The sequence below is a fragment of the Melanotaenia boesemani genome, chromosome 19 (genome assembly GCF_017639745.1).
Source record: "Melanotaenia boesemani isolate fMelBoe1 chromosome 19, fMelBoe1.pri, whole genome shotgun sequence".
Taxonomy (NCBI): domain Eukaryota; kingdom Metazoa; phylum Chordata; class Actinopteri; order Atheriniformes; family Melanotaeniidae; genus Melanotaenia; species Melanotaenia boesemani.
Window position 1 is genome coordinate 16,342,900 of NC_055700.1, and position 24,852 is coordinate 16,367,751.

General features: G+C 39.2%; 2 protein-coding genes across 2 annotated transcripts; both read left to right on the plus strand.

Moving 5' to 3' along the window:
- The first annotated feature begins 4,396 nt into the window (after window positions 1-4,396).
- On the plus strand, window positions 4,397-8,391 carry slc2a11l (solute carrier family 2 member 11, like). The gene is made up of 12 exons (XM_041970591.1): window positions 4,397-4,422; window positions 4,594-4,692; window positions 4,802-4,962; window positions 5,061-5,185; window positions 5,321-5,450; window positions 6,233-6,381; window positions 6,498-6,685; window positions 6,904-7,014; window positions 7,330-7,431; window positions 7,513-7,588; window positions 7,688-7,815; window positions 7,934-8,391. The coding sequence occupies exons 1-12, from the start codon at window positions 4,399-4,401 to the stop codon at window positions 8,147-8,149; spliced, it is 1,509 nt and encodes a 502-aa protein (XP_041826525.1). The 5' UTR covers window positions 4,397-4,398; the 3' UTR covers window positions 8,150-8,391.
- Window positions 8,392-10,431: 2,040 nt separating this feature from the next.
- nt5c2l1 (5'-nucleotidase, cytosolic II, like 1) lies at window positions 10,432-16,735 on the plus strand. The gene is made up of 17 exons (XM_041970641.1): window positions 10,432-10,578; window positions 11,514-11,590; window positions 11,745-11,862; window positions 11,978-12,073; window positions 12,168-12,259; window positions 12,415-12,472; window positions 12,587-12,680; window positions 12,781-12,834; window positions 12,911-12,994; window positions 13,098-13,133; window positions 13,221-13,328; window positions 13,423-13,489; window positions 14,503-14,673; window positions 14,763-14,814; window positions 15,501-15,561; window positions 15,910-16,086; window positions 16,178-16,735. The coding sequence occupies exons 1-17, from the start codon at window positions 10,517-10,519 to the stop codon at window positions 16,280-16,282; spliced, it is 1,512 nt and encodes a 503-aa protein (XP_041826575.1). The 5' UTR covers window positions 10,432-10,516; the 3' UTR covers window positions 16,283-16,735.
- The last annotated feature ends 8,117 nt before the right edge of the window (window positions 16,736-24,852 follow it).

The following is a 24,852-nucleotide window of genomic DNA, read 5'->3' on the forward strand; positions in this document are numbered from 1 at the left end:
AGCTCCAAACTTGGGGAAATGTGCTTCCTGCTCTTGCCAGGGGTAGAATGAGCTGCTCAGTTTACTTCTGCCAGCAGCACTTCTCAACATGTCACATCCCTTTTATTGCAAAGTGTAAAGTCAACATTTTTGGTCAGCCTATTTCTAGGTCCTCTTAGAGCTTCACTCCAGGATCAGGAAACAGTCAGTCAGATAATAACTTGCAATATGTGAATTAAAATTCTCACTTCTTGCAGATTGAAGTAGGGGGGGGGGTCGATGGCGCCCTGGTTCCCAGGGTGTGCAGCTGGAACATCGGGGTGTGTGCTGGCTTACGCTGGGTGGCTGTCTGAGGGGGCCTGGTCCTCTAGGCATGTTGGGGGCCCTCTGCCTTTGGGGGGTGGGGCGGCCGCCTCTGTGCTCCTGGGGCCCTGGGCCCTTCGCTTGGGCTGCCATGGGTGGCTGGTTCCTGGCGGGGCCGGCGGCTGCCGATCTTGGCCCACTGGGACCTGTGCCCCAAAACCGTGGGGGGATCTTGCAGGGGCTCTCCTCTGCCGCCCTTCGGGTGGGGTAGCTTGGGTCAGTGCTCCGGGGCTGCTACTGAGGGCCCGGGTCTCTGGGCTGCCCTGGTCTGCCTCTGACCTCCATAGAGGCGTGGTCGCATTTGCACAATCTCACTCACCGCTCTTCATGACTGAACACTCCTTATTCCTCATGCTCTGTATGCTGACACAGTCACTGAGTTGTCCAGTGGGTTTTTATACTAAGAGATAATTCTTTTTTTTATTTTTCCTTTGAGTTAGTATCTGGTCACTGTTATGCTACTTTCATGATATGTCTTTTTGATTTGGTTATTATTTAAAAACTCTTAATGACTAGCAGCTCTGTTTTTTTCTGTTTGTGTGTTTCTGTTTTTGTTTTTGTAAAAGTTGTAGGAAATTTTCTGGTGTGTTCATGTACAGGTGTAACAGTTTGTTGTCTGGTGATGGTGTGGATTGAGGGGTCGTTTCCTTCTGTCTGTGATCTTTTTGCCTCCTTTCTTCTTTCCCTTTTGCACTTTTAGCTATTTTCCATCTTTTTCTGTCCCCTTCGGTCAGGTCCAGCAAGATTACATAGATTCCGTGATTCAAAGTAAATAAATAAATAAATTAATCACATTATCAAGAGGAGCCTTACACATAGGCCTCCCCTTGGCAGAGCAAATTTGTTCAGTACGATACAGCAACCAGATTATCATTTTGCTTGCTATGATGCTGGACAGGACAAGTCAAGAAAAAAAAAAAAATTCTCACTTCTTGTGTACTAAACCATTTACAAGGGTACAATATAGTCATTTAAAAATTAAATTAACCATATTTTATTTACAATAGAGCATAGAAAACACAAAATGTTATAAAAACAGGCCTGTTGTATCTTCATGAAAAATATTACATCATCTTGAATATGACGGTTTACCTCCACTCCTTAATCCAGTGCTGTACTCCCTCTCGACAGTTACGCTCTGCCAATGAAAGACACCTAGTGCTCCCACCACAACGTAGCGCAAAATCAGTAGCTAGACTCTTCTCCTCTGTTGTCAACCGGTGGTGGAACGATCTACTAAACTCCGTCCGATCTGCAGACTTTTAAAAGCAAACTAAAGACTTGTTTAAGGAGCATTTCCGCACTTAGCTTAACTCTTCTACTCAGAATGAGTTAGAAAGATTTGTCCAGCTCTTTAGTTCAACCAAGTACTGAAGAAGCTGTGTGCACTTATGCCCACGATGATATTGTGTGATGAAGTCATGCACTTATGCCCAAGTTGATATTGTTTGATGAATTTGTGATCTTGTATTTAAACAAAATGACTTACAAAAAAAAAAAAAAAAAAAAAATTAGCACTGCCTCTAGCACTACATTACAACACCTTGGTCCAACTGGACTCACAGCAGTCTGACCCCCACTTAATTATGATGCCCCATCTTGTTTGAATTCTTGCTTGTGTTGTTCTTACTCTCAAATGTAAGTCGCTTTGGATAAAAGCGTCTGCCAAATGACTGTAGAATAGAATAGAATGATCTCAGAAAGGTTGGGGCAGAAGCAGCAAAAGGCTGAAAAAGTAAGTGGCACTAAAAGAAATAATTGGAGGAAGATGTTGCAGCTAAATTAGGTAAATTTATAGCAAAATAGCACCTTACAAAGGCAAGGATTTGGCCTTGGGGATTAATAGAGTATTTCTGAATCTGAGAAGATTTGGAGAATCTGAAGACATGTGCAGAAGAAGAGAAGTTTTTGATATCCTTGATCTTTAGGCCCTCTGGCAGCACTGCATTGAAAACAAGCATGATTCTGTCATGGAAATCTCTGCATAGGCTTGGGAAGAGTTCCAGAAATCACTGTCTGTGAACACAGATAATGGTGTCGTCCAAAAATGCAGATTAAAGCTTTATCGTGCAAAGAAGAAGCCATATGTGAGCATGATACAGAAATGTGATCTTCTTCTCTGGACCAAGGATAATTTAAAATTGACAAACACAAAATTTAAAACCGTTCTGCAGTCAGATGAATCAAAATGTGATATTGTTTTTGGAAATCATGGACAGCACGCACACCAGGCAAAACAGGAGAGGGACTATATCAATGCACAGTTTAAAAGTCTGTGTCTCTGACAGTATGGAGATGCATGCTTTTGGATATAGTAAATCTGAAAAGGCTCTATTATTGCTGGAAAAGAAAATAATATTTTAGAGCAACATATGCTCCCATCCAGAAAACCTATTTTTTGGGAAGACTTTGCGTATTTCAGCAAGACAAAGCTAATTACAGACAGCATCTATAACAATAGCAATACTTCATAGAAAAGTGTCATGCTAGGCTGGTCTGCCTGTAGTCCAGACCTTTCACCAGCTAACTTGGCACATAATTAAAATACAAAATACAACGCAGACCTAAGCAGTTGAACAGCTGTTCAATCAGATGAGGATGGGACGATATTCTTCTCTTAAAGATCCAACAACTGTTTTCAGTTTACAAAAGTTTACAGACAGAAAAGAAGATGGGATGCTACACAAGGGTAAACAAGGACCTGTCCCAACAAATTTCAGATGGCAAGTGAATTCAGTATAAATTCAAATTTTTCATTTAGAAGTAAAACGTCCTTCTTTGAGCATTTGATGTGTTTGCTGTGTTCTTGTTTTGAGTATTTGGCAGACTGAACGCCTTCAAGTTATAAGATTTTATCAACATAACATGTCATAATATCTTATGTTGATAAAATCTTCTCGGGCTGTGGACCTTTCCTGGATCAGCTCCCAAGGTCGCTCCACTATCATCTGGGGCAGAGACTGGAAAAAGGAACTGGGAAAAAGTTCACAGGCTCACTTACTTATACTTACTAAGCACACATGCACACACACAAGCAAGCACACTCATGTACACCACTACAGACACACCTCCCCCATGATTTCACTGCCTTGGTTGGACCCTCCCCCCACTCCCTCCACTCCCGGGTGGCAGGTTGATTGGATGCGCTTGAGTTCAGCTGCGTCCATACTTAGTTGCGTTGGGAGACCCCTCTCCCCCTCACCATGTGTTTCTTATGTTGTGAATGTCTGAATTATGTGCTTTCATTTACCGAGGTGTGTTGTTTTTTGGATCTCTACCTGTCAGGCCCAGTGTAGAGAATCCTTTTTTCTAGCCTCATCCCGTTACTCTCCCTCATGTTATCTTTTCCATCTGTGAAAATGGCTCACTGCACAGCGGCTGCTTCCTCAGTCTGCCTGATCCTGTTTGTTCTATATGCTGTTGTTGTCTACTCTTGAACGGGTTTGTATTGGAAAAAATTTCGTTGCACCTGTTGCAATGACAATAAATTCATTCATTCATTCATTCACAACAGTGCAAGACACAGCAAGGACATTATATATGTGTGTGTGTGTGTGTGTGTGTGTGTGTGTGTGTGTGTGTGTGTGTGTGTGTGTGTGTGTGTGTGTGTGTGCGTGTGTGTGTGTGTGTGTGTGTGTGTGTGTGTGTGTGTGTGTATAAAGTCTAATTCTTGTCTAAAGTCTAAGTCTAATTCTTGAAATCTGAAATGTTTTCATATATCCAACAGACTTAATTCAAAGAAAAATCCTAACTGAATGGTTGAAGATTTCAGACAAAGTTCATATTCACGTCTCTCTGTTAATTAGTCCAAGTTTCTCACATTTTGAAAGATTGTGGGACAATAAATAACTTCCTATAGCAGATTTTCTTCATCCTTGGCCAAAATCCCTCATCTGCACAAACTTTGGTTACTCATACACACAAGCTCACCCTCCTGCACACAAACTTTTTCTTAATGCAGTGGCTTCTTTTCTGCTTCTTGTGATAACAAAGTTAATCATTTCTGGCCTCTGTTAAATGTGTATGAAACATCTCATATGACGAGAGACTTCAGCTATGCCACAACACTTAACTCTCCTGGTGAGTAATATTAGATCCAATTTAATTTTCTTTTTATTTGTGTTAAATATTACTGCAGAAGGTGTAGCTACACACACAATTACAGATAAAATCTTTGGAATATGTGGTGATGTAAAAGTAACTGAGTTAAAATGATTGTAACAATCCACATGTTTGTGTGAATGTCTGCAGCTAGACTGTCCTGTTGTAATTGTAGCCATTTTTGTCTGTGGTATCGGTGGGACGTTTCAATATGGATACAGTGTGTCTGTCATGACATCCCCTTCTGCCGTGAGTAGATTAAGAAAAGCTCAGATCGATACCATTTGCATCAATACTGTGTACGATACCTTGCTGGAATAAAACACGGAACACATCTTTGTACATGTATTTGTTGCAGTTTATAAAAGATCTGGTGAACAAAACCTGTGTGCAAAGATATGGCGTCTTCTTGGAACAGTGGCAGGTCTCTCTTATCTGGTCCTTCACTGTGTCCATTTTCTGCATCGGGGGATTACTGGGTTCACTATTGGCTGGTTCACTGACCTCAACATTGGGCAGGTTGGTGCACATAAGCATCAAAGTCACGCCGTCTGTCTATTAATATAGCACGTTCAGAAATACAGAATTAGATGCTCTCTGCTTTCTCTTTTCTTCAGAAAGAAATGCCTTTTGATAAACAACTTTGTGGCTATATTTGGAGCTGTTTTGATGCTTTTGAGCAAAAGAGTCATGTCTTTTGAGATGATAATGACGGGACGATTTCTCTACGGCATCAATTCAGGTAGATCCTTTATATATATATTTTTCCCTTTCTAATTTATAGGCATTAAGACACTATTTATACTGGTGTATGAATTTCTCTTTTAATATTCATTTCTCACAACCGAAGGTTTGATTACCTTGTGTACTTCTTCAGGAATTGGCATTTCGGCTCACACAATGTATCTAACGGAATGTGCTCCTAAGAGGCTGAGAGGGATGGTAGGAGTGACCGTTGCCACCTTCGTCTCTTTGGGGAAGTTCATCGGTCAGCTGCTGGGAATCAGGTGAATTAGTTGTCCTTGTACTGAGTGGAATCAAGTAAATATCAGCAGGTTTGGTGTCTCAAGTTTAAATGACACAACCAAAGCAAATGCTATGGTTTTTTCTCTGTATGTGGGTATCATGGGTACCATAACCATCCCATGCTCATGTCAAAATATGTTTTCATCTTCCTGTATGTTTGGATCAAAAACTCTCTACACTAACAAGATGATGCCCTTCAAGATGCATTAAAGAGAGAAAGCTGCAGGCTTCTCACTAAAGAAGCACAGTCAAAGTTTATAATAGTTATAAGGATAGATAAAAGTACATTTAGTGCATGACTATACCAATGAGTAAACAAATGATAGAGATATAAAACTAAATGTTTCCGAGTTACATCTGGGTCATATATTTAGCTTTTTGTTTCGTTAGGTCCAATATTTTCCTCAGAGACTGTGGAGGGACAACATTGAGAAGAATCTGTGTTCATGTTCCCATCAGAATAAATAGACTGATTACCTGCTGCTAAAGGGGTGTGTCAGTGGATGAAACCATGTGACACATGCGGCACAAAAGAAGTGAATGGCTTTGCTCATTAAATCTGTCTATTGTAAGAGATTTGACTGTTATTTTAATCTCTGTAATGATGTTGTCATAATTGATTGATTGCTTATCCATCAAAAAGTTATCTACTGTCATGACTTTTCAGTTTGTGTCCCTTCAAACGAGACCACAGGACCAGACTGTGTTTGGCGACTGTGGTAACTGCATTAACCTGATCTCAGTGTAGATTTTGTTGTTGCAGTGAGTTACTTGGGACAGAGAAGGAGTGGCCCTGGTTGCTTGGTTTCAATGGTTTCACTGCGCTGTTCCAGCTCCTCATCCTTCCCTTCCTGCCAGAGTCTCCCAGCTTCCTGTTGTTGGTCAGAGGAGATCACCAAGCCTCTGACAAAGGTATGAGAATGCATTTTTCAGCCTCAGAGGATCCTTTCCACATTTAGCTTTAACCTTGTTGTGTGATTCACAACATCATGATCACCTAAACTCCCTGCCTCCTTGTTCTACTTTAGCTTTGAAGAGGTTAAGGGGTGATGTGGACTACAGCAATGAGGTTGAGGAGATGCTGGAGGAGAAAGCTGCCTTGCAGAGCATCCCCAACCACTCAGTGTTGGAGCTGATTCAGAACCGAACAGTTATTTGGCAGCTCCTCACTATCATTGTTACCTTTACTGCACTGCAGCTCTGTGGCATCAATGCTGTGAGTTATTTTTCACACACTAAAAGCCTTTTTTGTAGAGGATCTGAAACGTCCTAACTCCAGTTGGGGTACAGTAACTTCCTCTGTATGGACTGCCTTTTTTTGTTGTGTGTTAAGCAAAAATGGTGATCACTGACTTAAACCAAACCTTTAAAAATGCATAAATCATATTTTATTTGCTACATTTAAATTTCCTATATTTAAATGATTTTTTCCAGGTGTACTTCTATTCTTTTGATGTGCTCCGTGCAGCTGGAATTCCTGAAAACAAGTTAGCTTATGCCGCTTTGGGAACAGGCCTGTGCGAACTGTCCATCTCTGTAGCCAGTGTAAGTCCAATTCATGCCCAAACATGATCAATTTACATATTTAAACTTCATTTAGTGTCAGGCAAGCATCCTTTAAATATCATAATATTAAAGTTTATTTGATGCTGCATTTAATTGTGTAGTTTTATAAATAGAACATGGGAAAAGCTTCTCTGCTTCCATGCTCTAAGATTGTTCTGCTTCTGTTTAAAGCCAGTAGTAATGGCTGTCCACATGTGCTCATGTGTGATGAGAGGGCCCCCATGTGGTTGTTTAATTCTTTGCATTTACAGCTGGATGTTACAGTGGCAAAAGAAATGTGCTTTGATGTTGCAGTTCATCATTATAGAGAGCACAGGTAAAAAGGTCCTGATGTTCAGAGGGTACATGGGGATGTCTGCAATTTTGATTCTCCTCACCATCACTTTATACCTGCAAGTGAGTCACCATAAACCTGCCACTGTCTGATGCATATTTCTATAGGTCTATGAACAAGGTAAATCATTTTACTCTCCTCAGCATCATGTTTCTTGGATGCCGTACTGCAGCATGGTCCTCATTTTCATCTTCATTTTCTTTTTTGCAAGCGGACCAGGTATGTTCATGTCATGAGATCTTAGCTTATCAAGACTGAGATGTAACGAAAAATCATATCTTGCTGACTTATGTGCCCATCCTTTGTTCTTCACTCTAGCTGCAACAACAGTTGCTCTTCCAGGGGAAATTTTAACTCAGTCATTCAAATCAGCAGGATACACACTCGGAGGCACCATCAACTGGACGGGCCTGTTTGTGCTGGGGATGCTTTTCCCCATCTTAGTGGTGAGCACCACAATGTCTTGGGGAAATAGAGCTCATTTTCACAACAGGCTAGATGACAGACAAAATTTAATGAAACAAAATCCTGTCACTCACTGACTCACTAATGTGTCATTTTCAGGAGAAACTGGATAATTTTTGCTTCCTTTTATTTCTGTTCTTCTGCCTCATCTGTGGGGCGCATGTGAGATTTAACATGCCTGAGACCAAAAATCGGACGGCACTGGAGATTGCGGCAGAATTTGAGAAGATGCACTGCAAAGGTGGAGCATCAAAGCAGAACAATCCCACTGAGGGAGAACTTTGTAGAATCAAAACAAACGAGACTAAATTGTAATTGGAGTGAACCCTTTACTGATCTTTATCTTTATTCTTCATCCAGCTTTGACTATATGAGTGGTTAAGATATAAAAGGAGCATCCATTGTTTAGCTATATGTTTGGTCAGGTAGTTTCTGTCTTTATCTTGACTGAGTTGAAGGTCAAATCCTTATTTAAGAGTTAACGGAGAATTCCTGGTAATTCCAAAGCTTCTTAAACTCTTCCTAAAACTACTTTTGCATAAACTTGCAATTTACTGGATTTACTGCATACCACAATTTCACATGTTCCCTCTAAGGCTAAGTAAAGTATTTTTTATGTAATTTTCATTTAATAATATAAGAAATGATTTAACGTTTTTTGGAAACACCATGGACCATCTGTAAATACAATGCTTATCCATGACATTAATAAAAAAGTCTGGACTTGTGTTAATGGGTTACTATTTTTTGTTGGAGTTGAATTACAATCTTTAAAAATGACCTAAAGTTAACATGAGCCTACTCATCAGATAAATCTTTTTTAATTTAGATAAAAACATACAGATCTTTGAGGCTAAACAGATAGGCATCAGGACAGTATCCTGATGCTTATCTGGACACTGTCCAGATATGTGATAATAGACATATTACACACCATATTTATAAAAGCTCCAACAAAACCAGGATTGACAGCAGCGTTGGTTCCTTGACCGGCTGACATACTGATGAGCTAGCATAGGTTTTCATGCTTATGTGAAACTTTTATATAGCACGATTTATGTCATATTTTTATGTATCATGCTACTACTAGTACTAGTACTAGCCCATTTGAATTGACCAAACAAAAGGTCACACAGAAGGAAAAATATCATAAATTCACACAGTGTCTATATGTCTACGAGTTTTGAGCCACCTCTCCTTTTTTATATGTTGTGAGGAAAACAGGAAAAGATACAGTTATTTATTGAAGGATGTTTAAACATAAATGCAGCAAGTAAGGCAAAAATATGAAATACAAATTAGCTTAAAAGTTCATATTTGGTATGAGCAACATGTTTCTAGTACAGTCTGAACTCTGTTAGACAAGATTTCTTATCATTTCTTTCATCTGTCTTAGGAGGTCTCCAGGCTTCTTGAAGGACATTTTCTTAAACAACTTCTTTAGATGTTGGCAGCCTTTTGCTCCATTTTCTGTCAAGATGACCCCCACACCACTTCATTAATGTTGATATCTGGGCTCTGAGAAGGATTAATCACTATATAAGATCCCTAATTTTCAGCCCAGTCCTTGTGACGTTTGGCAAACATCAACCATTTCTCCCTGTCTTCTTTACAACCACCTTCCATATAGACTATTTCTGATGAGGCTTCAGTATTTTGATTTAAAATGCATCTTTTCTTTAATCCTTCATTTGTCCAGTTTCTTCACCTTTTTTGGTTAGCAACAACTTACGAGGACAGCAAGGTGTGCCAAGCTGTGCCATATTTCTGGCCAACAGTTGGTTGAAAATCACCTTGTTGGTGCAAAAATGTCATGGTATATGTTTTTACTTATTTATTCATTTTTCTGTCTGGCTGCTAACAAAAACTGTTAAGATAATATTTAAGCTAGGCTTTTTTTCTTACCAGGTCTTTTTTTTATGAATGGTTCATAAGTTAATGTTAGATGTCTTAACAGAAACGCTCACCTTTCTCTGATAACGGTGTACAAGAACAAGACTAAAGATTTAAAATTCATTTGATTGATTTTCATTTAATAAAATGTCCTTAAAATACACATTTTAAAGCCAAAAAAATCATGAAAAAGGAATAAAGGTAGAAAACGAATACATAAGGACTACAATACCAAATATGAAACACCTATAGGAACATTAAACCTGCTGTTTTTGTAGCTTGTGGTTACAAGCTAAGGAGACACGAGTGTGCACACAGACTCTTTTACTTTAAATTTAAAATATGTTTCTTATCTTGAGTTTTTTGTTTAACCGTGGTACTTGTTGGAGGTTTTAATCAAATTAAAGCTGAAAGGAATCACAAATCAAAATATCTGAACTGTTTTGCTTTGAAACAAGTTTAAGTGTTGGGTGACAGTCTGACAAATATCGGGGAACTCCCACCAATTTACGCACACACGCGGCCTCGGCACATATGTGCGCCCCTGATAACGCAATCTACACCCTGGAAGCTAAAAGTCTGCACGACCACTGCGTGTCAAATGGCAAAAGCGAGGCGCGCTGCCAAGCACAACTGCGCACAGCCAGCTGCGTGCGTCAAGAGAAGAGAAACCACGCCCACAAAACTTGGGTGAAATTAGCTCATTTAAAGACCTATCCAATGTTTTCGATCACCATAGAACAGTTGGTCACAAGAGCTGGACATCAATAGGTCTTCTCTGAGGACGAGATGGACATACTCCCCAACTTCTCCCACCGAGAGGCGAAGATGCTGGCAGACTTTGAAGACAAGTGAGTTGTTTATTTTATAGTTTCTGTGCCTCATTGGCCCCACTAGAGGTCGGGAAACAACTTATTCCTGCATCATTTATGCATTTTTATAATTATCATACAGGAATCCTTATTATAATTCAGACTACCCTATATAAAATATATATAAAATAACCTCCATTTTTTTTCCACAAATCAGATTACTTTCTGAAATGCTCCTCTTGTCTAAACTTTCCAGCCTTACACTAAATAATTGAATCAGCAGATACTTGAGTTGCCCCCACCCCCCACCTACGCGCGCGCGCGCGCACACACACACACACACACACACACACACACACACACACACACACCACTGTATAAGTGCTCTTGCGGCAGAAACACTCCTTCTCTGCCAGTTTTAATATACTGGATTGATCTCAGGAGAAATTCACAAAACAGAAGCTTGCAGGTAAATTATTTACAGCAACCCTATAGAGCACCTATTGCCTGTTGGGGAAGGTTGGGGATAAACCATCCAGCCTTCACATAACTCACATGGGGTCTCCGTTCTTCTCTGTCAGGCTGTTTTTACAGGAATCAATTTACAGTTTTAACACAACTATCAGTTAAAAATACATCATGTTGGGTAATTAGCAGCCTTTTGAAACAGTGCTGATGAAAGGATATTGATAACATCACTTGCCTCCACCCAGCCCCCCTCCCACTGAAGGGCTGCAAGAGCTAAACTAGAACTATACTGATATGAAAAATGGGCAAAAAAACAACTGCAAGTGTGCCAAAATAAATAAATAAATAAATAAATAAGAATATGATCCCATAACTTTTTAATGACTTCTGCCCTTTAGGTCCACTTAAAAACAGCTCAGGGTAGAACTGATGTTTACAAGCTGATAACCACTGACCTGAACAAGTGCCATTCTCTTAATAATTGTGTCTTTGTGTTTCATTGCAAGCCGGGTGTTTGTCAACAGAAGCCTTACACTTGAAAACATCCAATGCTATGGCTTTGACATGGACTATACGCTGGCAGGTAAGTAAAGCAAAAAGATGACTTTTGCATCATCCTGAAGAGGCAGCTAGTCATATCTGTAAATCTGCAGTCTGAGTGCATGAAATTCTTCTTTATAAAGTCTAAACCTGGTTGCGTTCTGCTGATTTTGCTGTGTTTGCATTTTCACCTGCAGCATATAAGTCTCCTGACTATGAGAGCCTGGGCTTTGAGCTGATCAGAGACAGAATGGTGTCTATTGGATACCCTCATGAGCTTCTACGTTACTCATACGACCCCAGCTTCCCCACTCGGTTAGTTTGAAGTTTGTCTCTGTGTTGATTCTTGAATGTCAGGAAAGAAAAATTGATCAGGTGGTCTAATATGCTGTTTTAATTATTAATCTTGTTTTAATTTTCATCTTCACAGGGGTTTAGTGGTTGACACCAAATACGGAAACCTCCTGAAAGTGGATTCTAATGGCAATATTTTAGTCTGCAGTCATGGCTTCCGCTTCTTCAAAGGGTAAAGTTTACAGTTAACAGTTTTGCCAAATTCAAGGGAATTTGTGTGTTTTGATTTGGTGATATTGACCATTTTCTGCTTTTTGGTCCCACAGGGAAGATGTTGAGAAATACTACCCCAATAAGTTCATCCAAAGAGATGACACAGAACGTTTTTACATTCTTAACACTCTCTTCAATCTTTCAGGTACAAAAGACAGCCCTTTTTCTTAATTATAACTTTATGGTTCATAAAATGGGAGTCAGTTTAAATGTGGAAATCACATTATTTATCTGTACCTTTCCCAAATTAAAATCCAAATTTTAAAACAATGTCATATAAATTGTTTTTATATGTTACAGAGACTTATCTCTACGCCTGCCTGGTAGACTTCTTCACCAGATGCACCAGATACACAAAGTAAGTCACATTTTGTTACTTCCAAACATAACATTTGACTGGCTGTTTCTGCCCATTTTACCTCCACAAGCCCTCAACAACTTAAAAATGTAAACAATGTCCCACCTCTTCCAGCCTCCTGAAAGGTTTCCAGCACGGTGACTTGTTGATGTCCTACAGAAGCATGTTCCAGGATGTCCGAGATGCAATGGACCACATTCATGATACAGTGAGCTATTAAGCATAATAATGCTGCATCTTACAAGATGTTTGGCCTCTTGTCTCATAATGTGCAGTAAATATCAAAGGCTTTAATGAATGTTTTCTAGGGAATCCTAAAAGATCGAACTATCAAGAATTTGGAGAAATATGTCATCAGAGATGTGAGTAAACTGAGCGTTAAGTTACATTTTGTTCTCTGAGTGGCTGAATTACTGAAGACAAATGTTTTCTCTGCAGCCTAACATTGCAGTGCTCCTGATGCGAATTAAAGAGGTAGCCAAGGTCTTCCTCGCCACTAACAGTGACTACACCTACACTGAGGTGAGTGCAGGGTTTCAAACCTACACCAAAACAAGAGAAACGTGGAGAATGACATTATTACTTTCCCACTTATTCTAAAATGCTCTTCCTTTTCTTCTCTAAGGCCATCATGACATTCCTGCTTGAAAGTAATACTAAGGTAAGGCAGTTTTAGCTGCAGTAAGAATCAGTAGAATATGCCTATTTTATTTATTCATTTAAATTTGACATTATTTTTCCATTTCAGCCTGGAGTCCCAAAAAAACCTTGGCGCTCCTACTTTGACCTTATTGTTGTGGACACAAAGAAGCCACAGTTCTTTGGAGATGGGACTGTGCTGAGACAAGTAGACACCGTATGTATAAAAAAGTGTCCTGGTGCAGATTTCACTTTATATAGAGCATCAAGAAGATTTTTAAAAATAATGTCTTGTTGCATTTTGGATGCAGAACACAGGAAAACTGCGCATTGGGACTTACACCGGCGACTTGCAGCATGGAACAGTTTACTCTGGAGGTGAGCCGAAACTGTCAGAGGTTATTTAGTAAATTAATAAACACAGAATGAGGATTTTAGAGACTAGGGAGCAGATTCAGATGAACTGTGATTAAATGATAGATTTGGCCTGTGAAGTGGCTGTGCAGAGTTTGGAAAATGTGGTGTTAAACAGGTTGGTTGTTCTAACACTGAGTGGGAGGGATAATGTTTAACTTAATGCAGGTTTAACTTCACAGTGAATACATATCCAATTTTCAGTCACTATTCTAGACACTGGCTGGTTTCCAGACAGGAAGAAAAATGTACTTTTTAAGGACATTTAAAAGTCTTTGCTCTTACAGAATTTTAACTTTTTGGAATGTAAATTAGTATTATAGACAAGGGATTATATTCAGACTCTTAAAAGAAATGGGCATTCTTCAGAAAGATAGACTAATAAAAGCCTGAGCATGCTGCACTTTCTACATTTCACATTTTCATTTATCATCTTGTCCTTTGCTGGCCTGACTAAAAATTTGCACTCCTAAATAATGCAAATCATTTGTTCCTCATTATGTTTTTCATTCCCTTCTTTTAAATTAAACCTGCCATCTTCCGTCTGATTCAGTGACCCTAAAAAGATTATTTTGAACCATATTTCTAAACCCCCACCCCAGGCATTGATTAATCTCCCCTAAAGCTCATCTCCGCTCATCACATTTACATTACATTTACATTATTTGTTTCGTTAAGATAAGCCCATCATGCTTTAACGCGGCTTACTTATAACCTCCTGTGCTTCTTTTAATATTCATGGATCTGTGAATGAGTGTATTTTACTAGACAGCTGATAATGCCTTTCAAATATTAGATACATTTTGGCTCTTGATCAAGAGATTGATCGAAAAATATATAATCTGTTGAATGAATAGACAAATATATATTTTATGTACATATGATGTGCATTTATTTAATATATCATATCATATCTAATCTAATAATATGATATATTATACCTGCCCTTCCTTGTTGAGCTCATTCTCTATCTGCAGGCTCTTCCGACGTGGTCTGTGATCTGTTGGGTGTCAAAGGTAAGGACATCCTCTATGTTGGAGATCACATCTTTGGAGACATTCTCAAATCTAAGAAACGACAGGGCTGGAAGACTTTTCTGGTCGTACCAGAACTCACCAAGGAGCTGCAAGTGTGGGAGGAAAAGAGATGTAAGAACAAAAACAATCACTACTGTCTCTGTTTATTGTTTTACCATCACTGGATGGTTTTCAGCTTTATGATTTTCTTGGATTTTCAGACCTGTTTGAGGAGCTAAAACGTCTTGACGTCTTCTTAGCTGAACTCCACAAGTGAGTCTATCCATCTGTATATTTGTCTCGCATCAACAGTTACAGGGAGCTGCAGTGGATACACCCATCTTACACATGTACTGATGCTCAGAACATTCATTCTTAGAAATAAGGTAAAGTTTGATTGAGGATATTTAAAGCTGCAGAAATTGCAGCGTCACTCTCACTGCTGGATGCTCTCACATGACCCCTTTTTGTTTATCACTCTATTCAAATTTAACAAATGGCCTACCTTGTGGTTTCTATTAATCCTTACTATTAACAAAACCAGTTTTACAACTCTTCTTAGCAAGTAGATATGGTAAATAGATGCAGCTGGGTCAAGATTAGGATGAAAACACACACAAAAAAAATGCATATGTTTTATTTATCATCACATTTGAAGCTGTTTTCATACTTTTATTGCATAAATGCTTTGAGTAGGAAGTGTAACCTCACATTTATGTCAGACAGGTTGTTTCCCTCTAGTCAGCAGGGGGAGCAAAAGCACTTTTTGTGTACTTGTACATTCAGATGCAGTACAGTACACAATAGTGAATAAAAACAAACATTATGTATAATAAATTTATGCTTTAAAATTATCACTATAATATGTAAATAATTGCATTACCAGTTAGTTAGTCGAGAGATTTGTGCCTGAAGTGGTGACTTCGTTCTATATTGCTGAGTTTATTTGTTGTTTAAAGGCACCTGGACAGCGGCAGTCGAGAGTGCCCTGACATCAGTGCCATTAAAACGAGAATGAAGGTAAGAATTAAATCAAAATTCTTACATGTTTATTGTTTGATGTAGTTAAAAGCTAGTAGACCAACATATTGCTGAAAACGGGCGATGAAACACTTTGTGTTGGAGTTTTATTTATTTATTTATTAGATCGGATTTAGCTTAATCCAATGCAATTAGAAACATTTTGGCACCACTTAAAACTAGTTGCTGCTTCCTTGCGGGTTTTCTTACAGCTCAGATCGCTACAGTAAGAAACAGAGTCATGTGATATTAGGACGATACAGATTATAAGAACTAACGCAACAATAACAAACACTTTGACGTTTCATTGTTCTAGCCAAGCATTGTGATGCTCGCGTGTGTTTGCAGGTGCTGACCTTCAGGATGGACATATCCTACGGTCAGATGGGCAGCCTCCTGCGCAGTGGCTCTACTCAGACGCTGTTTGCCAGCCAGCTGATACGCTATGCGGATCTGTACTCCTCCACCTGCATCAACCTGCTGAAGTACCCCTTCAATTACCTCTTCATGGCTCCACCAGTCCTGGTCAGTGCTCTCTCCCTCCTTCACACACAGAAAATATGAGTGTATATGTGCATTTTTCAGAAATTTACTCATAGCGGTCATCTTTTCCCAGATGCCCCACGAGGCAGCTTCACAGAACTCTGCTGAAGTTGCTTCATCGGAGCTGAACACGAACAACCACGCTATCACGGGTAGCAGAACCAGTTTGCAGCTTTAGTTGATAAAATACGGAAATTTCCTCTTGGCTCTGTCATTACTGAGTTGAAGATATATATATTTTTTTTTTATCTCCTCGCGTTGAAGAGCGATATGGAGACCGCATAAGGAGGCGTTGTTATGTGCCTCCTTCACATCTTGGACTCTTTGTACCTGTGCACATACAAAGGGGACTTGTAACAGCCATGACCCTTTACTATACTTCTTCTTCCTCTTGCTGGACATAAATCATGATGCCATGTGATGTTTATAATATGAAACATGTTGATAACGTGCGATTAAAACATGGAGGCTCAGGGTTATTGTAAATAGGAGTGTTTATTAGTGGTGCAAATGTGCATTAAACCTTAAGTTTGTGTAATGGTTTTTAAGAAGAAATTATATTTATGCATTGTTTGTGCTGCTTCTTTTACATAATTGTAATAAATTCTTCTTACTATTTGGTTTGAATATTTTCAGTGAACTCAGCGTGCTGATTTATGTGGTATTTCATCGTCTCTATGACTTTCAGAAGAAAGGTATTGGGGCCATTTCTTTTATAGAAAGAAGTTGCTGTAGTGTTTATTATACTTTGTGAAAGATTTAATGAGCAAAACTTGGACCTTCTCACTTCTCACGTTTAGATAGTTATTTTGAGGAAAATAAAAAAGTAAAATAATGTACAATCAAGAAAGGAAATCCATTAAACTGTAGTTAACTAATATCTAATGTTTCCTCATATATATATATATATATATATATATATGTATATATATATGAAAAACTTTAGATATTAGCTAACTACAGTTTAGTGGATGTGTTTTTGTGGTCGGTAAAGCTACTCGTTAGCTTGACTGAACCTACACACTACAGTTCTGCTTGCTGCATTACATCATCTGTCCACTAGATGGCACTTAATCACCTCTGCAGCAAATCTAAGTATTGATCCCTCTGAGGCTGAAGATTTTTTCCAATTCATTACAGCCACATTGTGGTTTTATTCTTCTAAACAATCATTTATCCTTACAAGAAGAATTCACTGTCTTTGCCATATAACATCAAACCCAGTCTCTCATTTTAAGTCAAATCAGTCAAAACTGACATGTGTTTGTGTTTAACTCATAATTAACTCATTTTTTGTGAAGCAGTGTAAGTAAATAAGAGCAGCCCCAGGAAGGTTTCTCATTCATCAACAAAAGCAGTGATGTAATAAGCTGTTGTATTTGTACAAAACATCCATACAGTGACACTCATGGATCTGTATTCTGTGGTACACACTGTGGTTCACACATTCCTGCTCTAATGAGAGCTAACACACAAACACACACACACTCCCCCCTCTCTGGATGATGCCAGAGCTCATCTGTGATTATGTATAAGAGTTTTTTTTCCTTCCTCACAGGAAATGATCCAGTCTTCTTTCAGGGTATCACAGTTTTCCTCTTGTGTTCCTGCACAGATGTGCTACTTGTTACATGGCTTTTTGTTTTAGCCACATTTTTCTCTGCAGAAAAACATGATGGTGATTTCACTGTTCATATGTTTTTGCATCAGAGCCAAATGAACGAAGTCTGAATGATGTAACGAAATCATTTTAATTTTAGCCTAATGTTTAGAACAAAACACAGATCTTAAAAACTATTTTTTCAATAAGATCTGGTGGTGAGTTTAAATTCTTGAGTAAAAATAAAAAATTAGGATTCATGTTTAAATTAAATTGACTACATAGCACCAGTTGAGGGTTAGGGTTTTTTCCTTTTTGTTTTTTTTAGATTTAATGTTTTTAGCTGCCAGCTGCATTGTTTTAATGTTTCAAATGAAACATGAAGCAGGTCCCCTTTATTTATCAGCACCTCTTCCTTGTAAACATACATTTCCTAGATGATTTCATTCCCCATATCAGGGCTATTTTGAAAGCGTAGGATTTCCTTCGCTATTGTCCGCTGGTCACCTGTATTTATTTTTGCTGCATCATTTTGTTAATTTTTTCATGTGTCATTTTCCTAACTACACAAATCCTCATCTTTCATCTCTCCTGACGGATATTTGCGCTGCACATTCGCCAACATCTCCAGCATCTTGTTTCATATCATGTTCAAATGAAACAAAGAAGACTTTATTTAAAGCAATGTTTTTATTTGATCCTTCATTACTTATTCACTGTATCAGTGAATAAAAGGCAGTTAATGATTATGTCAAACTCACTGGTTGATTCTGCACTGCAGCTCGTGTCCTTTGGATGGCATTAAACTGCTGCTCTGCTGCAGTGATGTTTTTTTTTGTTTCTTTTAAAGCCTCTGATGAGCTAAACAATGAGGTTGACCAGGCAAACTGCTTCCCATCTGTGTGAGGACAGTCAGTATTTCAGTGAGCAAGCTAAAGCCATCAGAAAACTATGGTATGTAAGATTTTAAATGTCATCGCAATTCTGGTAATGTTTAGTCTGAAAACAAGAACTGCTTTCAGCTTCATGTGTGGTAAATAGTGCTTTAAAATCCTGTAATTGTCTAAGGTGAAAGAGCCAAGAGATAATACAAACAATGCAGTTTCCATAGACTTGTTTTGATATTGTCTTTTTTCTAATGAAAATGGGCTTTTGGTGGCAAATCTTTCTTCTTTATTAGACAATATACACTAGTCTGTACTATGATGTAAGAGCTGCAAGGCAGAGGGATCAAAGTTTCACTTTCTCTGTACTTTTGTTTAGAGTTTCACCCACTTACTCTGCAGAAGTATCCGTTACAGCACCTGATCACACCTCTAATAATCCTAGTAAGGTGGAAGAGGAACAGGAAGCTGTTTTTCATGCTGATGTACCCAAAAACCAAGAGGGACACCTTTTTGTTGTTTGTTTGGAGCACCTCATAATAATCCAAAGTCTCAAATTTAAATGAAAGGCAACAGCAGGTTACATTTCAGAGAGAGAAACTTGATGCTCAGTCAGAAATTTAGAAGAGCAGAACACCACGAAAGCAGCTCTGGACCTTGATAACGTCTAGCTTCAAGGTGAGAGATGCCTGCTACTTAACTCCTGATCCATCTCCAAAATTTAGCTGCTCATGCAACACATTACAAATAATAAATTAGAACTTCTTCAATCAACTTAACTTTTCCCACTATATCAATCACTAAACACACTGATGCTTTACACACATTTTGCCCAATTCTATTCTAAGTACTTTTTGTACTATTTTGTACTGTACATAAAATTCTAACTGCTTTAGATGTTGAGAAGTTGATAAATGTATTTGAACATGGTCATGATGTTAAATAAAGATGAATTATGTATCATTTATAACAATTTGCTTATATTAAAAGGGCTAAACTTATTAATACTGTTTGATATAATTTTTTTAGAACAAGTGGTGCATTTAAAGCCTCATATTTTTTTATGTAAATGTCCCTAAAGACCCTTTTTATAAGTTTTTAACGATTTAGAGAACTACATTAAGTAGAGGAAATGTCATGATTTTGCAACCAAAGCAAAAAAATAAAGCTTTCTCTTCTAAATGTGTTTTTGTCTCGGAAAACATGGAAAAAATTTGATGTTTTTATTTATTGTCTTTATTCAAAGCAGGGGACAGAGGGGGAAAAAAACATTTCTTTCATTAAAACGTTGAATAAACAGATAAGAATAAATAACTGAAAATAGCATAATAATGTGTTTTTTATATATAAAAAAAAAAAACATATGATGGTGACATGTTTTTAGAGCTTTTCTTGTTCTTCCTAAAGAAACAATCTCATAGTGATTTCATTATAATAGCAGCCCAAGAGAAAACACATCCACTCATGAGCAGTAGAACCACAGACATCAATTACACAAGAAAAAAAAAGGATCAAACAAAAGATTTGCTCTGTGAGTTTCTGTAATTAACTAAATACAGATGCCTCTGTGTGGTTTAATCTCTCTGATTCACAGTGAAAGCTGCTCAAAAAGCAACGCTGACATGTTGGGTTTCATTGCTGCTCTATGCAGTCAGATAACTGCAGAAGCACCACCGTCCCCCATTCCACACATTCCAGGATTTCCCAGCAAGCATTGCAAGCAAGCCTAAACAAGTCACGTTCTTTACTCAGGGAGAATTTCACACAGTCAAGTGGCTGAGGTCTCTTTTTGCTTTCTCTTTTGTGTGCAGTCACACAAATACACTTTTACATCTGAGCTCCTTTGTCCAAAATGTCAAAACTGCTTTAAAAAGCCACAAAAACACGAGACTTCACATCCTAGCTTTAATAAACAGTCACAGCTATCATTCTTTCACCTGAAACATTTTTACGGCGGCGAGGCAATCTGTGCCCCCCAAATATGTTTCCTGTCTGTTTTTAATAATGACTTGTGTGTCCTTCTGCAGCAGCTTGTAACAGCAACTGGACTGTGGTTAAACATTTCCACCCAGAGAGGTCTGCTGACAGTCATCAAAACAAACAAACTTCTTCACTCTGTTGCTCGAGGGTTCAAACGCGAGGCATGCACAGGAGCAGTGACACCTAATCTCAACGCAGAGAGAAAGAAAAGAAAGAGGAAGGCAAAACGCAAGGGGCCGAGAGGGCCCTGCTCCCCGCATTCCTCGCAAACTGCCCCTCCCCCCAGTCGACCTGCTACCATAGAGGATGCTCAGAGCCACACATCAACCTCCACCCCCCTCCTGCTCCTTTTTCTTTTTCATCTTCTTATCAATACATACTGAGTCAGTGTTTGGTTTGACGACAAAACAACAAAAAGATAAAGAAAAAAAGAGGAAAAAAGAGAGGGTAATCTTTCATATGAAAAAACAGTCAGGTGGCATTGGAGTGATCTGAAATATATGTTCACAACTCTGTTCTTCCACATTTTTTCCTTTTATTCTTTACATATATAGATTTTGCCTGAGCTGCAGTTAAAAGAAAAGTGAACAAATGATGATTTTTCAGCCATAAAACATCAGATTTTCTCAGTTTAAAACGTTTAATTTAGCTAAAACTTACTCCACATCACTTTTCCCTTTAAAGTTTGCTTGTTTGTCAGCCAACAGGCGAGTGTGAACTCTCCTCTGTAAATACAGGACTGGGTAAACAGTTTTAGGAGGCTTCTGCTTCGCGCCACCACCTGCTATCAGCCATCAGCTCCACTTCCTCACAGAGTCATTTGAAATAAGTCCTTTAGCACCCGTTTAGTGCGAGCTGAGGCCAAATGCTATGACAATACTATTGCACTGCTAGAATGGATGGTACAGTAGTGCAACATTGTCAAAGCAGCTGACCTCAGCATGTGTCAGCACGTGGACGTGGGGACGGCCATTATTCACTGACAAACTCCAATTACATCTAGAAAAGCAACAGAGTTGTTTTTCTGGATTTTGGAAAAGAAGAAAAAGAACAAATCTCTGAGACTGAGCTGAAATTTAAAGTATGTTATTGTTTTTCTGGGATACACTTAGGAAGGATGTTGATAATGACTAAAAATGTCTGTTAGGAAAAATGGTGCAACTTTACAGCACAAAAAAACAAACAAACAAAAAAACAAACCAAGAGCTAGAGGAGTTTTCTTACATGAAGACACCTTCATAGCTTCATGTGCAGGTGAGGCTTTTAAAAAAAGGGGTGGGGGTCTGTTTCATCAGCCAATGCCCTTTTAATATTGCACTGCTCATTTCAATGTCCAGTAGTGCAACAGAAAAAGGGCAGTGGACAACAACATGAACACCATCAGCCTACACTGCACATGCAAACTCCACTTTCCACCTTTAGCCATTAAAGTAAAAGATATTGAGTAAATTAACAATACTGAAAAATAGATTCTAAACTCTTGTGGTTTTTTTTTATTGGATTTAATAAAAACTAATGACAGATGAGAGAATTACTTCTTGTCATTTGCATTGCACAAAATTATGCTTTTAACAAAGAAAATAGATATAAATCTGTAGGAGACAAAAGTTAAGATGTGACAGGTAAACAATATCACTTTTCAGAGGTAGAGTTAAATGAACTTCCCAAATTAAACAGCACTGGTTCCCCTCACCATGGGAGAATGGGAATTTCCCAGCATGTGGGCCCATACTACTCTCTCCAGTGAATGACATGCATTCTAATTTTAGTGGAGAAATGGGAGGTTGCATACAGGGAAGGAGAACACACTTATATAGCTTACAGGGAACCACAAAGTGAAATATTTTAACGCCCAACTGTTAAATACATTTTTTTCTAGCAGCTCAAAGTTCAAATTCCTCTCTCTGCGACCTATTTGAAGCTACAGATAAATACAAGCACAGGCCGAGAAAACAGATAAACTGGCTTCTTTACCAGGAGGGAAAACTTTACAAAAAACGAAGGAAAAAAGTTAACTGACTCCATTAGGGTGAAATTTTTAACCTGTAAACTATAACAGCGTCTAAATTAAAGCAAACTGGCCCTGCAACTTTGTACGATTAATGCGTAGTTACACAACCTACAGAGTCTATACCATGGCAGAGAAGAGACACTGGAAATATTCAGAACGCCATGTCGCTTCCTTGCGCTCGATCCATTCGACAATTCCTGAAAAAAAACATCTCAACGTGTTGCTATCGCTTTCCGCGTTATTTTTTATTTATTTATTTTACCTGATCGTGGAAGCTATACATTTCTCCGCCATACATCCCCGTGGAGCGGCCTATGCGCCTCCTTAAGCACTGGATCTGCTCTGCAAGCCATTCCGGCCAGCTCACAAACCTACAGTACAATACTGGCGACTTGTTAGATTGCACAACAGCATATAGGCTGCAAACAGAAACCCACGTAGGCTGCACGCCAGCACGGTGAAAATGCTCTCCTTCAGAGAACCATTACAAAGCGATAACAGCCTTAAAAGCTGCGTTTCTCTGTCCACAAATCGAGTCCTGATCAAGTTTTGAAGCGAGCTTCCAGATGCGCAGCGGACGGGATCGACTCAACTCTTCTGGCTGGTTTTGCTTCCTTAGGTCGCGCAAAAAAAAAAAAAATAAAAAAAAAAAAAAAAAAAAAAAAGGCGAATCTTTACATTTTGCAACTTCCAAGTTTGCTTCCAAGCTCCTTCCAATTTTTACACAAACAAAATCGGCTACAACTCATAGCGGACAAGCCACCCCCCCACACCACCACCACCCCTCTCTTCTCTCTCTCCCTCCTCCACCACCACCACCTCCTCCTCCTCCTCCAAAATCATGAATAGTATCTAGCCAAGGGAGGGACGATCCGTTATAGGCGAAAAGAGAAGGGGGAAAAGTTGTCCATAAAACAAAGAAAAGCAACCCCTTCCACAAACCGCACTTCACGGTCCACTCCTTTGAGGATTCACGTCGCCATCCTGAAAGACTGGGAGCGAACACGGACCAAATCTGCGCAGCTCGAAGAGTCGGCGAGAAGAGGGGGGGGAATCGCAAGTCTTCCATGCACAAGCACACGGCCTCGCAGATCCGGACTCCATCTTTGACTACTTGACATTCAGAGCCTGCCGTAGCAAATTCCTCGTTTGCATGCCTCCCACTGATTGGCCTCTTCTTGCGCTAGTCTTTGCTATATGACGCGCTATTGGTTTGGTTTCGGCGTGTTCGACATTTCCACGGGGCACACGATTGGCTGTTGGGGTGGAAGCGTCACACCGTACAACGAATACCTGTTTAATGTGTCCCATTCACAAATTTCTCCTCATCTTCCCGCACTGTATCTGGATACTAATTTCTTTTCATTTGTGGCGCAAATAAATCGTGCACTTAATGGCTGTGCTGCACTAAATGTGTTATTGATATCTGGAGAGGCCATTAAAGTATTCATTCGTTCAAATATGGGCTGAGTTTGGCTTATCAGACACGAGCTTTGGAGATTAGGCATACAGTACTGACCTCAAGTTTAAAACAATCGATTTAATATAGCTAATTATGGCGAGAGAGATCTGGTTCCTGATACTGATCCTCCTGCAATGGCGCACTTTGCGTAAATCCCGCGCCAAATTCACGTAACCACACAAACTTCAATGATGGTAAAAGTCCCCCCCATAAAAGAAGAAGGAAAAGTTTGAACACGTAAGGGTGAACGCGCATGGTATAATTTGTGAGGGATCAATGATTGGATCAGGTCACACGGTGCTGCAGGAGGCGGACCCTATGGGCGCTTTGATTGACGCGTAGAGAAGAGTAGCGGGCTGTGAAATTTGGCATTCCTGGTCAGAGGAGCTGAAATAATGGCATTATCTAGTGGGAGAGGGTCCACCTTCTACTCCCCACACAACCACCCGACTCCAGCCCACTCAGAAGGGATCTGATTGTGCAGCCATTTGGCAAAAAAAAATGTTTGATGTAAGGCGGGGCGTGATGGATCCGGTGAAGGTTTGGAGCACTAATGCCCCCTTTTGCCTCCCCCATACAGAGAGAGGCGCTTTTCTCCCCCCGGTAACTCTTCACAAACTGCGCTCTGTCCTGTCAAAGTTTATGACACAAAGGTGAAATGTAGCCCACTTCTGAAACGGATCGTGGAGACGTGTGAGGCATTTTGTCACTGATCTAATTATAGGTTATCTTGTGATTTCACAACCGATGCAAAAACTCTATTTATAGCCCACATATCTTTCTTTTACTCATTCATAAAACAGACGGAAGC